General features: G+C 42.0%; 1 protein-coding gene across 4 annotated transcripts in view; it reads left to right on the top strand.

The window, feature by feature from the left end:
* Positions 1-34: 34 nt before the first annotated feature.
* ATG2B (autophagy related 2B) overlaps positions 35-14,081 on the top strand; it is an 80,012-nt gene continuing 65,965 nt past the window's right edge. For 2 of the 4 annotated variants that reach the window (XM_025869407.2, XM_025869406.2), the window contains exon 1: positions 38-660. In XM_025869407.2, the coding sequence (XP_025725192.1) occupies positions 499-660 (162 nt within the window). In that variant the 5' untranslated portion in view covers positions 38-498. Of the gene's footprint in view, positions 661-14,081 lie in introns of all 4 variants that reach the window. The other 2 variants (XM_073895852.1, XM_025869408.2) reach the window with 2 other exon arrangements.

Here is a 14,081-nt window from a genome sequence, read left to right as displayed (position 1 = left end):
GTCACTTCCGCCAGCGCCGGGCCGCGCGCCGCGACTGTGGGTGTCGCGAACGCGCCGGGAGCGTCCCAGGACCGGGAGCGCGCCCCGCGTAGGACAACAAATTCGTCGCGCGGCGGCGGTGGAGGAGTCCGCCTCAGTACCTGCCTCAGGCTCTGCCGCCTCCCCGCGTGTTCTCTTGAGTCCTCTCTCGGTGACTACTACTAGGGTCCTCGCGGAGGCCCCGCACTCCCTCCCCGGGCCTGGGGCGACGGGGACTGCTCTGTGCCTGGTCCCTGCCAGGCCTAGCGCGAGGCGCGCGGCGCGGACGATGGGGTCGCCCTGAGGGACGCCCGGCGCCGAGCGGGCATGGAGGGGCTGTCCCGGGCATAGGCCCCGCCGCGGACTGGGCACGCGGGCCGGGACCCGAGGCGCCGCCGCCGCGGCCTGGAGCCGGAACCTGGGCCCCAGGGCCGGAGTCGCCGCCTGCAGCCCCCGCGGGCCCCGTTGCCAGCCCTCATCATGCCTTGGCCGTTTTCGGAGTCCATCAAGAAGAGGGCCTGTCGGTACCTCCTGCAGAGGTACCTGGGCCACTTCCTGCAGGAGAAGCTGAGCCTGGAGCAGCTCAGCCTGGACCTGTACCAGGGCACCGGGTCCCTCGCCCAAGTCCCCTTGGATAAATGGGTAAGAGCCGCCGGCGGCCAGCCGGGTGGGTCTCGCTCCCATGCTTAGGGCGATTTGAACGAGTGTCACCCGAGCTTGGTGACGTTCAACCCCTCCCTGGGAATTGTTTGGATCCAAGGTTTGCAGGGCTCACAGAAATGTGTTCAATCAAGTGTTTAGTCTGTTTCTAGTAAGTTGCATCCCGAAATCACGTGTTTCAGAAACTTAACAGAGGTGACGGAGTCTTCAGGGAGGGAAGCAGTTGCGTCAGTGGTTTGGGGGTTTTGGAAAGTTGGCCGCGAGGGGTCCCCGGAAGGTGGTGACCAGGGCTGACCCTTGGGTAGCAGGGGTCGCGGGGTTCCGTGGCAAACAAATCCTATTTCATGGGATGACACACTGGAAAGATTAAGGATGAGGAAGACCTTTGGGGATGTCTGAATTCCTAGTTATTCCTTTATTTATTTTGGGTTGGCTACTTGAACACCGTGGCCTCCGTACAGCGTCTGCCATCTGGAAGGAAGTTAGGTGAAGGCCTCCGGCCGGCCGGTTTGCCTGTTTTTTGCTTGATGTTATGTTTACAAGGCCAACCTGTGAGTGGTTGTGTGGCCCTAGTAGCGCTGGGTAGTTTTGCTTACTGGCTTCACGTGACAGATCATAAAAGCAGGTGTTTCAAAAGTGCTGAAGCTGCGATTTTCGGACATTTAAAAACCTGTTTTCTACTTGTCAGCTAGAGGCTGTGAGTTGACTCAAACTGTGTGTTTTACAGGTGTTTCACCTATAGTTTAACTCACCACGTATGGTTGTACCTGCATTTGTATGTTCAATGCGTTGTATTTCACTTAAACTGTATTTAGCCTTGAGTTGAGCAAGAATGGAGCGGCTTTTCTCCTTCCCCCAACCCTTTATTTGTTGGCTAGAGTTTGCTGCTGGCAGTTTGAATTGGTTGTGCTATCTTAAATTTTACTATTCTTAAAAGCATTCCTACACAGGGTACATTTAGGAAATTATAAACATAGGTGACTTGCGGGTGATAGTTGAGCAAAACAAAAGGTGACCTCCCCCTCCCCCCATTTAAACTGTTTAAAAAGCCTAAATATTTTTTACTTTTATTTATTTTTTTTAAAAGATTTTATTTATTTATTTGAGAGAGAGAATGAGAGAGAGAGAGCGAGCATGAGAGGAGGGAGGGTGAGAGGGAGAAGCAGACTCCCCGCTGAGCAGGGAGCCCGATGCAGGACTCGATCCTGGGACTCCAGGATCATGACCTGAGCCGAAGGCAGTCGCTTAACCAACTGAGCCACCCAGGCGCCCTATTTTTTACTTTTATATAAAGGTGTTAACAGAGTAATGACTTCCTTAGCCACAGAAACCTGAAAAATTCATATTATGCTAACACCTTATAATGACCCTTTGATGAATTTGTACTAGTATGAATAAACATATCTTTTTTTAGTAAGTAGATGACTTAACTAGGGAGAGTACAAATGATAGTGGAAAGAGCCCTGGTTTGAGTAGACCTAGTCCCACACCTGGCTAGATCATCCTAGCCCAGGCTGCCAGTTAGCTCAGTGACAGTCAACGTAGTAATTCACCAGAGTTTAAGAAACATTAATGGAGTATGCATTCCATGCCAGCCACTGTGTCAGGGTAGTATATTGCTGTAATTCATAGCTGAAGATAGGGATTCTGATGGATATTTTTAATTTCGGTGACCCATGAATCTATATACTTCTAGTATAGGTATGAATAAGCTATCTTAGAGGAGGAGGTTTGGACATTTATTGTCTTTTGTGGGTTGAGTGACTTTATGCATTATTTTTTAATGACTTGTCACATTAACCCCATAAGGTAGGTATTATTATTTCTATTTTAAAGTTGAAATTTAAAAAAATGTGCCCCAAGTCAGACAGCAAGTGGTACTGTGAGAATTCAAACCTAATTCTTAAGCCCCTTATTTCTTCATTAATCACATGGCTTCAAAGCAGGGAAAAGGCATTAATGTTTATTGAGCATCTATTTATTTTAGGCACTGTGCTAGGCACTTTTATTTGTGTAGTTTTAATTTAATTTTCATGGGAAATCAGAGGTGGTGATATTTGTTTTTTTGTTCTGTTTTTACATGTTTTGTTTCTTTCTTAGAGCACACGTGTGGGGGGGCGGAGGGGGGTGTTGTAGAGGGGGAGGGAGAGACAGGGAGGAATTTTTTTTGTTAAGATTTTATTTATTGATTTGAGAGAGAGGGAGAGAGTACAAGCAGGGGGGAGTGGCAGGCAGAGGGAGAAGCAGATTCCCTGCTGAGCAAGGAGCCCGATGTGGGACTCAATCCCAGGACCCTGGGATCATGACCTGAGCCGAAGGCAGCCATTTAACCAACTGAGCCACCCAGGCGTCCCAAGAGTGAGAGAGCACAAGCAGGGGGAGTGGGAGAGGGAGAAGGAGGCTCCCCGCTGAGCAGGGGAGCCTGATGCGGGGCTTGATCCCTGGAGCCCATGATCATGACCTGAGCCGAAGGCAGACAGCTCAACTGACTGAGCCACACAGGCACCCCAATTTTTTCCCTTTTTTTTAAGATTTTATTTTTAAGTGATCTCTACACGCAGTATGGAGCTCGAACTCAATCCCAAAATCAAGAATCATGTGCTCTACCAAGCAAGCCAGCCATGTGCCCTAAGAGTTATTTTCTCACTCATTAAAATGGTATCTTTACTTTTTGGGGGGGGGAGGGCAGAGGCAGAGAGACAATCTCAGGCCGACTCCCTGCTGAGGGCTCAATCTCACCACCCAGAGATCATGACCTGAGCCGAAATCAAGAGCAGACACCTAACCAACTGAGCCACCTAGGTGCCCCTAAAGTGGCGTCTTTACTTTGAAAAGATGGTGTGTTTTGTTTTTTGGAATATAACTGCTAGGTAGCATATGCTATTGATAGCCATGGGTCATCACATAAATAGTATATTTGGAACTCTTCTTGTGTAGAAGAAAACTGCTTATCTTTAAATTCAACTCTTAAATATTTGGCCATAAGAAAACCAGGAAATCAGAAAGTTTTTGCCATATTCTGTCTCTTTACAAAGATCCTACTGTTTCAAGATCTGTTTTTATTAATGTAGAATCAATGTTAAATTAAGTTTCAGTATCCTGAAATGGAATATCCAAGTGAGGGCACACTCTTAACATTACCCCAGTGTGGAGCTGCTGTTCTTTGCTTTGTGCCAATCTGATGAATGGCGTGAGAGTACCAATGCCCATTTGTATATTAAATATTGGTACAACTTTTAAATCTAAAAATGTGAAAAATTGAGGATTGAATGCCTAACTTCTCACATACCTGTAAGTGCTCCGTTCTACTCTAGGGGATACATACACTGCACTTTGGAGATCACTACCTTTGAAGGGCTTAAAGTGGGAGGGAGGAATAGAAGCAGAGGGTTTGAGACTATTCTACAACTGTAGTGGGTTCATATATTCATATATTGTTTTCCCAAGGAAGTAGTTGAAAATTTAAAATGTTGAAAGAAGGATATTCTACTTGGGTAGGAAGTTGGATTTGATGACTCATCCTTTTCCAACTCTAAGACTTTGACTTTATTCTTATTTTTTTAATTGAAGTTTTTTCATCAATTGGTTCATTTACATTTACTGAGTTCTTAGCATGTGCCACAGTGAGGGGCTGGGGGATATAGCAGTGGATAAAAACCCTTTCCTTGCAGAAATTCAGTATGTCCAGGAAGATAGACATTGAGACATTGAAGCTTTTTAATTTCAACTTAATAATCTTTCTATTGCTTTCCTGCTTATACTGGTATATATAATAAAATTATCTTTAGTTCAAGCAACATTTGATTACTAATTCTATGCCAGATGGTGTAGTAGACCAGTGTTACCTTCTCTTTTTCTATCTATATGTATGAAACTCATTGATTACTGAAAGCAAAATGGCCTTCAACATAAGAAAAACTCTAAGGTAATCTGTGATAGGACACTTGCTGAGCACTTCAGGTGGCTCTGCTTTTAGGTCAAGAATTAATCACAAGGATATACTTCGTTGGGCTAACGAGGAAAATGTTGCCTGAGTACATAACAAGGAATCCATTTGGCCAAGGAAGCTGAGAATTTTGTCCTACTCATATACTGTAGTAGACCTTGGAATTTCACAGAATGAGTGAATTTCTAAGTACTTTATGATATTGAATATAGGGGATTTTGCCCAAGTGCATATAAGACTGCATGTAAGTATGACCTATTTAAACATTTTGTATTTAGAGATAGTATTTTGTACCTTAGTGGCACAGTGTAAATTCTTGAACTGTAGACTCTAACCCTAACCCTAACCTTGAGATCATGACCTGAGCCGAAGGCAGACAGCTCGACTGACTGAGCCACCCAGGTGCCCCCCCCAAATTTCAGACTTTTAATTATGGAAATAACCCATAAGATAAGCCATTCTGAACTTTTTAAATGATGGGCCTTTTTTTTAGAGTCAAACATTCTATTTCTCTTAATATTGTTATGAAAATATGAAAAACATGAGTAGAGGGATGATCTTGAATGACCGTAGCTTACTGCAGTTTATTGGCTTAATAGGAAATATTGGATACAGAGAAGGTTGTGTTTGTCCCCCCTCTCTGTCCCTGTGGGAGTGGGGAGCAATGGGAGAGGAAAGGAGGAGATTGAGGTTGGGGGGAGAATAAGTTTCGACGTTGATTTTTTTTTTTTTTTTAAGGGGACTTTGGAAAATCCAGACAGATGCTCAGGAGGCGGTGGGAGCTATATGTTGTTAACCTTAAAAATAAAACTAGCAGTTGCTTTACTGGCAAAAATTGGTTTATTTGGTAATAGCAGAGAATTGCAATCTGGGACAAGTAAAGCTACAGCAAAACTATAGGCAAGTCTGGAGAACAAAGAAGTAAGTTCTTTTACAGAGGAAAGGGAGAAGTTGGAAGGGCTGTTAGAAACAAAATGTCCGGGGCGCCTGGGTGGCTCAGTCGTTAAGCGTCTGCCGGCTGAGGTCATGATCCCAGGGTCCTGGGATCGGGTCCCACATCGGGCTCCCTGCTAGACGGGAAGCTTGCTTCTCCCTCCCACTCCCCCTGCTTGTGTTCCCTCTCTCCTGTGTGTCTCTGTCAAATAAATAAAATCTTTAAAGAAAAAAAAAAGAAACAAAATGTCCATTGGAGTAAACTGGGAGTGTGAAGTAGAGTGGCTCTTCATTGGCTGAACTGTGACTGTTTCTCCCCAGCTGGGCAGTTGTGGGGGGCCGGGGAAGAAGGAAATTTTCCTACCTCCTGCTGGGATAGGAAGGTAGTAGCGAAGGTAGGCTGGACTTGCAAGGTAGATCTCTCCTTGTTGAGTCTGCAACTGATCACCAGTGGTAGGGCATGAGAGCTGTCCCTGCTGACCTCCTGTCTCCATTTTATTTTATTTTATTTTTCAAGATTTATTTTTTATTAGAGAGTGTGTGTGAGTACAGGGGGAGGGGCAGAGGAAGATGGAGAAACAGAATCCCAAGCAGACTCCCTGCTGAGTGTGGATCCTGATCTCATGACCCATGAGATCACAACCTGAGCTGAAATCAAGAGTCAGATGCTCAGCTAAGCCGCCCAGGTGCCTCTTCCTTCCATTTTAGATGCGGTTTCCTTTTATTAATTCTCAGAACATATATAGTACTGGAGTTGAGGGAGAGCTGGAGATAAAGATTTGCAAGTTATCAGAGTGTCAGTAATGACTGAAACACAGGAACCGCACAAAGCTCCTGGGTAGTATGTAGATGAGGCTGAGAAACAAAAAAGGCTGAAGATGAAGCTGAGTTGAAACCACCATCTGAGTGGTACAGGATTGGAAGGAAGAGCGAGAGTGTGAAGAGTGTCGTAGAAGCCAGAAGAAGTCAGGGTTTCAGACAGGGGAGCCGTCTATAGGAATTAGAGACGAGAATTCAAGGAAGGGGAAGACTGGAGATTGTTGGGCTTGGCAGCTGTTTTTGGCAGTTCAGAGCAATGTCATAGGAGCTGTGGGTTAGAAGGCCGGTAGGGGTTGGTGGTTCCAGTAAATTGTTGCCTTGGTTACAAGAGAAATGAGGTTGATGATTAGAGGGGACATAGAGTCAAGGTGGGGGATTTTAGTTTGCTTTTGAACATAATAGCGTCTGTTTATTAAGCACCTTCCATCTCTGTATACTGTGATGGGTGCTTTTAATATATGTTTTCTTGCTCTATGTTGGGTTTCTGTTTTACCATGAGGTTAAATAACTTACTCGGGCTTAGTATCAGCAGTGCAGCGAGATTTCAAACCTTGGTCTTTCTGACTCCTATATTCTTTTTGTATATCACACTGGCTCAAAAGATTCAAGAAACCTGAACTTCTAAAAGCACTAGCAGCACTGGGTTCACCTGGGAAGTTTGCTAACATGCAGACTTCTGGCCCCTTTGCTGTAGATTCTCATTCTAAAGACCCAAGAATCTGCCTTTTTAGGAAGCCTCCTAGGAGAGTCTGATGCATATGGTCCTTGACTGCATTTTGAAAAACACTAGTACAAAGGGATTGAGAATTTTTCTCTCTTAGAAAGCTTGTTCTATAAGCCAGCTCCCAAGCCCAGGTACTGCATTTCTGAGCCTTAGTGGTGTTTGCACATCATTTTTATGAGCCTCTTGCAAGATTTTCCATTGTGAAAATATATATTTTTTTATAGTTTTGTTTCTGCAGTGATTAATTGAACAGCTTTTGAAAGTTACTTAACTCTTCTGATCTCAGTTGCCTTATCTGTAAAACGGGCACAAAAATACGTAGTTCAGAGAGCTATTGTGACAATTTAGTGCAATAACATAGATATAAAATAGCATAGTGCAGTGTCCTGTATGTAATAAGTGCAAATCAAATGTTAATTGCTTTGTCAGGTCTTGCTAAATTTTTTTTTTAAAGAATTTATTTATTTGAGAGAGAGAATGAGATAGAGCATGAGAGGGGGGAGGGTCAGAGGGAGAAGCAGACTCCCTGCTGAGCAGGGAGCCCGATGTGGGACTCAATCCCGGGACTCCAGGATCATGACCTGAGCCGAAGGCAGTCGCTTAACCGACTGAGCCACCCAGGCGCCCTAATTTTTATGCTCTATTTTATCTCTCTGAATTCTGATACCTTGGTTTAAACTAATAAGGATGTGTTTTCCTAGTTAGTTTTATGGTACATAGTGAAGAGAAACGTAACTTAATGTTTTTCTCCATACTGTGGAACACACCTTGAATTCCTAATAGTGATGATCATCATTGCACTAGGTAGGCCCTGTGCAAGATAAAGAACAATAGTTAACTTTTATAAAGTGTGTACTTGGTATCAGGAACTATGTTAATAGCTTTATGCGTTATTATCTCATTTATGTTAACAGTAACCCTATGAAATAGATACTATCCTATTTTATGGATGAGGAAATTGAGACTCAAGAATTTGTCCAAAGCCACCCAGCTAGTAAAGCGACTGAGCTAGGACCTGAATACGTGCTCTTTTAAAGGAGTGTTCTTCAAACACGTTTGCCCGGTTTTCTCTTAAAATTTTTGAAAAATTATCGCATTGCTTGTGCATTTTAAAATTGACTCGAAAATTCTTCATAATTTTGTTAAAAAATTCACCCAAGAGCATTTGAAAATCTAATTGGCCGAATAACGCAGTACCCCACCTAGCAGGTAGAGGGGAGCTCCAAAGTTGTGCAAACGGGAAGGTTTTTGAAGGAGGGAGGAGGGTAGGGTAAGAAGTTACTAGCAAAAGAAAGGAGAAGATTGTTTTTGGCCAGAACTTCTTTCCTTAGGGGGAAGAGCAGGGAGTTTTAGGTGGATTACCTCATCTTCATTTGGGATGGAGAGCCCACACTACGGATTACCTCACTGGTTGCCAACCAGAAAATCCAGACTGATGGGCTTAAAATTTCATTCCTGGAGAGGTTGAAACTGCAATTAAGTCTATTTGCTGTCCTGGGGGGCAGGTGACTCCACCTTGGCCTTTAGTTTTGTTTTTAACAGTTTAAGTAGTTGTAGAGGATAATTTTTATTGTGTTGTAAATACTGATGTAAAAAATACATATTTTCACCCAATAGGATCTGAATACCCATCATTATACATTTAAAAATGCTTGAACAAAGTCTTCATTAATAGTTGGAAATTTAACATTGTATCTTTTCCCATTGAACTCTTGCTTTGCAAAATTTTATCTTAATTTATATATTTTATGCTGAAGCCTTTTATTGATCATGCTATGACTTCTCTACAATAAGAACATGTAATTAAATTGAAATTGATCGTATTTTAAAATTTACTGTTACTTTCCAGCTTTCTTTTGCATTAAGTAAATATTTCCTTTTTTTAAATTTATTAATGTTATGTCACCATACATTACATCATTAGTTTTTGATGTAGTGTTCCATGATTCATTGCATATAACACCCAGTGCTCAATGCAGTACGTGCCCTCCTTAATACCCATCACCACACTAACCCATCCCTCCCACACTCTCCCCTCTAAAACCCTCAGTTTGTTTCTCAGAGTCCACAGTCTCTCATGGTTCATCTCCCCCTCCTGTTCCTCCCCCTCTTCATTTTTCCCTTCATACTATCTTCTTCTTCTTTGTTTTTAAATACGTAATTATTTGTTTCAGAGGTACAGGTCTGTGATTCATCAGTCTTTTAACAATTCACAACGCTCACCATAGCACACACCCTCCCCAATGTCCATCACTCACCACCCCCATACCTCCCACCCCCCACCACTCCAGCAACCCTCAGTTTGTTTCCTGACATTAAGAGTCTCTTATGGTTTATCTCCCTCTCTGGTTTCATCTTGTTTCAGTTTTTTCTTGCCTTCCCCTATGATCTTCTCTCAAATTCCTCATTATCAGTGAGATCATATGATACTTGTCTTTCTCTGATTGACTTATTTTGCTTAGCATAATACCCTCTAGTTCCATCCACATCGTTGCAAATGGCAAGATTTTGTTTTTGTTTTTTTGGCTGCATACTATTCCACTGTATATATATTACCAATATCTTCTTTATCCATTCATCTGTTGATGGACATCTTGGCTCTTTCCATAGTTTGGCTATTGCGGACATTGCTGCTATAAACATTGGGGTGCACGTACCCCTTCCGATCACTCCATTTGTATCTTTGGGGTAAATACCCAGTAGTGCAATTGCTGGGTCGTAGGGTAGCTCTATTTTCAACTGTTTGAGGAACCTGCATACTGTTTTCCAGAGTGGCTGCACCAGCTTGCATTCCCACCAACAGTGTAGGAGGGTTCCCCTTTCTCCGCATCCCTGCCAACATCTGTCGTTTCCTGACTTGTTAATTCTAGCCATTCTGACTGGTGTGAGGTGGTATCTCATTGAGGTTTTGATTTGGATTTCCCTGATGCCGAGGATGTTGGAACATTTTTTCATGTGTCTGTTGGCCATTTGGATGTCGTCTTCACAGAAATGTCTTTATGTCTTCTGCCCATTTCTTGACTGGATTATTTGTTCTTTGGGTGTTGAGGTTGATAAGTTCTTTATAGATTTTGGATACTAGCCCTTTATCTGATATGTCATTTGCAAATATCTTCTTCCATTCTTTTGGTTTTGTGGACTGTTTCTTTTGCTGTGCAAAGGTTTTTTTATCTTGACGAAATCCCAATAGTTCATTTTGCACTCGCTTCCCTTGTCTTTGGCGATGTTTCTAGGAAGAAGTTGCAGCTGAGGTCGAAGTGGTTGCTGCCTGTGTTCTCCTCAAGGATTTTGATAGGCTCCTGTCTCATATTTAGATCTTTCATCCATTTTGAGTCTGTTTTTGTGTGTGGTGTAAGGAAATGGTCCAGTTTCATTCTTCTGCATGTGGTTGTCCAATTTTCCCAGCACCATTTGTTGAAGAGACTGTCTTTTTTCCGTTGGACATTCTTTCCTGCTTTGTCAGAGATTAGTTGACCATAGAGTTGAGGGTCCATTTCTGGGCCCTCTATTCTGTTCCATTGATCTATGTGTCTGTTTTTGTGCCAGTACCATACTGTCTTCATGATTACAACTTTGTAATAGAGCTTGAGGTCCGGAATTGTGATGCCACCAGCTTTGCTTTTCTTTTTCAACATTCCTCTGGCTATTCGGGGTCTCTTCTGGTTCCGTACAAATTTTAGGATTATTTGTTCCATTTCTTTGAAAAAAGTTGATGGTATTTTGATAGGGATTGCACTAAATGTGTAGATTGCTCTAGGTAGCATTGACATCTTCACAATATTTGTTCTTCCAGTCCATGAGCTTGGAACGTATTTCCATTTCTTTGCGTCTTCCTCAACTTCTTTCATGAGTATTTTATACCTTTCTGAGTACAGATCCTTTGCCTCTTTGGTTAGATTTATTCCTAGGTATCTTATGGTTTTGGGTGCATTTGTAAATGGGATCGACTCCTTAATTTCTCTTTCTTCTGTCTTGGAGTATAGGAATGCCACTGATTTCTGTGCATTGATTTTTATATCCTGCCACTTTACTGAATTCCTGTATGAGTTCTAGTAGTTTTGGGGTGGAGTCTTTTGGGTTTTCCACATGAAGTATCATATCCTCTGCAAAGAGTGAGAGTTTGACTTCCTCTTTGCCAATTTGGATGCCTTTTATTTCTTTTTGTTGTCTGATTGCTGAGGCTCGGATTTCTAGTACTATATTGAATAGCAGTGGTGATAGAGGACATCCTTGCCGTGTTCCTGACCTTAGGGGAAAAGCTCTCAGTTTTTCCCCATTGAGAAGATATTCTCTGTGGGTTTTTCATAGATGGCTTTTATGATACTGAGGTATGTACCCTCTATCCCTACACTCTGAAGAGTTTTGATCAAGAAAGGATGCTGTACTTTGTCAGATGCTTTTTCTGCATCTATTGAGAGAATCATATGGTTCTTATTCTTTTATTAATGTATTGTATCACATTGATTGATTTGTGGATGTTGAACCAACCTTGCAGCCCAGGAATAAATCCCACTTGGTCGTGGTAAATCATCCTTTTAATGTACTGTTGGATCCTATTGGCTAGTATTTTGGTGAGAATTTTTGCATCCATGTTCATAAGGGATATTGGTCTGTAATTCTGCTTTTTGGTGGGGTCTTTGGTTTTGGGATCAAGGTAATGCTGGCCTAGTAAAATGAGTTTGGAAGTTTTCCTTTCATTTCTATTTTTTGGAACAGTTTCAGAAGAATAGGTATTAATTCTTCTTTAAATGTTTGATAGAATTTGCCTGGGAAGCCATCTGGACCTGGGCTCTTGTTGGGAGATTTTTGATTACTGCTTCAATTTCCTTACTGGTCATGGGTCTGTTTAGGTTTTTCTATTTCTTCCTGCTTCAGTTTTGGTAGTTTATAGGTCTCTAGGAATGCATCCATTTCTTCCAGATTGTCTAATTTGCTGGCATATAGTTGCTCATAATATGTTCTTATAATTGTATTTTTTTGGTGTTGGTTGTGATCTTTCCTCTTTCCTTCATGATTTTATTTACTTGGGTCATTTCTCTTTTCTTTTTGATAAGTCTGGCCAGGGGTTTATCAGTCTTACTAATTCTCTCAAAGGACCAGCTCCCAGTTTCATTGATCTGTTCTACTGTTCTTTTGGTTTCTATTTCAGTGATTTCTGCTCTGATCTTTATTATTTCTCTTCTCCTGCTGGGTTTAGGCTTTATTTGCTGTTCTTTCTCCAGCTCCTTTAGGTGTAGGGTTATGTTGTGTATTTGAGACCTTTCTTGTTTCTTGAGAAAGGCTTGTATTGCTATGTACTTTCCTCTCCGGACTGCCTTTGCTGCATCCCAAAGATTTTGAACAGTTGTTTTCATTTTCATTGGTTTCCATGAATTTTTTTAATTCTTCTTTAATTTCCTGGTTGACCCATTCATTCTTTAGTAGGATGCTCTTTAGCCTCCATGTATTTGAGTTCTTTCCGACTTTCCTCTTGTGATTGAGTTCTAGTTTCAAAGCATTGTGGTCTGAAAATATGCAGGGAATGATCCCAGTCTTTTGGTACCGGTTGAGACCTGATTTGTGACCTAGGATGTGATCTATTCTGGAGAATGTTCCATGGGCACTAGAGAAGAATGTGTATTCCGTTGCTTTGGGATGGAATGTCCTGAATATGTCAGTGAAGTCCATTTGGTCCAGTGTGTCATTTAAAGTCTTTATTTCCTTGTTGATCTTTTGCTTAGATGATCTGTCCATTTCAGTGAGGGGGTGTTAAAGTCCCCCACTATTATTGTATTGTTGTCAATGTGTTTCTTTGCTTTTGTTATTAGTTGCCTTATAAAAGCGGCTGCTCCCATGTTAGGGGCATAGATATTTACAATTGTTAGATCTTCTTGTTGGATAGACCCTTTAAGTAGGTTATAGTGTCCTTCCTCATCTCTTATTACAGTCTTTGTTTTAAAATCAAATTTGTCTGATATAAGGATTGCCACCCCAGCTTTCTTTTGGTGTCCATTAGCATGGTACATGGTTTTCCACCCCCTCACTTTCAATGTGGGGGGTGTCTTTGGGTCTAAAATGAGTCTCTTGCAGACAGCATATCAATGGGTTTTGTTTTTTTTATCCAATCTTATAGCCTGTGTCTTTTGATTGGGGCATTTAGCCCATTTACATTCAGGGTGACTATTGAAAGATATGAATTTAGTGCCATTGTATTCCATGTAAGGTGACTTTTACTGTATATTGTCTGTGTTCCTTTCTGGTCTGTGTTGCTTTTAGGCTCTCTCTCTGCTTGGAGGACCCCTTTCAATATTTCTTGTAGGGCTGGTTTCGTGTTTGCAAATTCCTTTAGTTTTTGTTTGTCCTGGAAGCTTTTGATCTCTCCTTCTATTTTCAATGACAGCCTAGCTGGATATAGTATTCTTGGCTGTATATTTTTCTCCTTTAGTGCTCTGAATATATCATGCCAGTTCTTTCTGGCCTGCCTGGTCTCTATGGATAGATCTGCTAATCTAATGTTTCTACTGTTGTAGGTTACATATCTCTTGTCCCAAGCTGCTTTCAGGATTTTCTCTTTGTCTCTGAGACTAGTGAGTTTTACTATTAGATGTCAGGGTGTTGACCTATTTTTATTGATTTTGAGGGGGGTTCTCTGTGCCTCCTGGATTTTGATGCCTGTTTCCTTCCCCAAATTAGGGAAGTTCTCTGCTATAATTTGCTCCAGTGTACCTTCTGGCCCCTCTCTCTTGCTTCTTCTGGGATCCCAATTATTCTAGTATTGTTTTGTCTTAGGGTATCACTTATCTCTCGAATTCTGCCCTCATGATCCAGTAGTTGTTTATCTTTTTCTCAGCTTCTTTATTTTCCATCATTTGGTCTTCTGTATCACTAATTCTCTTTTCTGCCTCATTCATCCTAGCAGTTAGAGCCTCCATTTTTGATTGCACCTCATTAATAGCCTTTTTGATTTCGACTTGGTTAGATTTTAGTTCTTTTATTTCTCCA

This window comes from Callorhinus ursinus, unplaced genomic scaffold, assembly GCF_003265705.2.
Source record: "Callorhinus ursinus isolate GAN/ISIS: 27379988/994484 unplaced genomic scaffold, GSC_fseal_2.0 scaffold8, whole genome shotgun sequence".
NCBI lineage: Eukaryota > Metazoa > Chordata > Mammalia > Carnivora > Otariidae > Callorhinus > Callorhinus ursinus.
The sequence above is the reverse complement of the archived record's forward strand: the minus strand, read 5'-3'. Positions and strand labels throughout refer to the sequence as shown.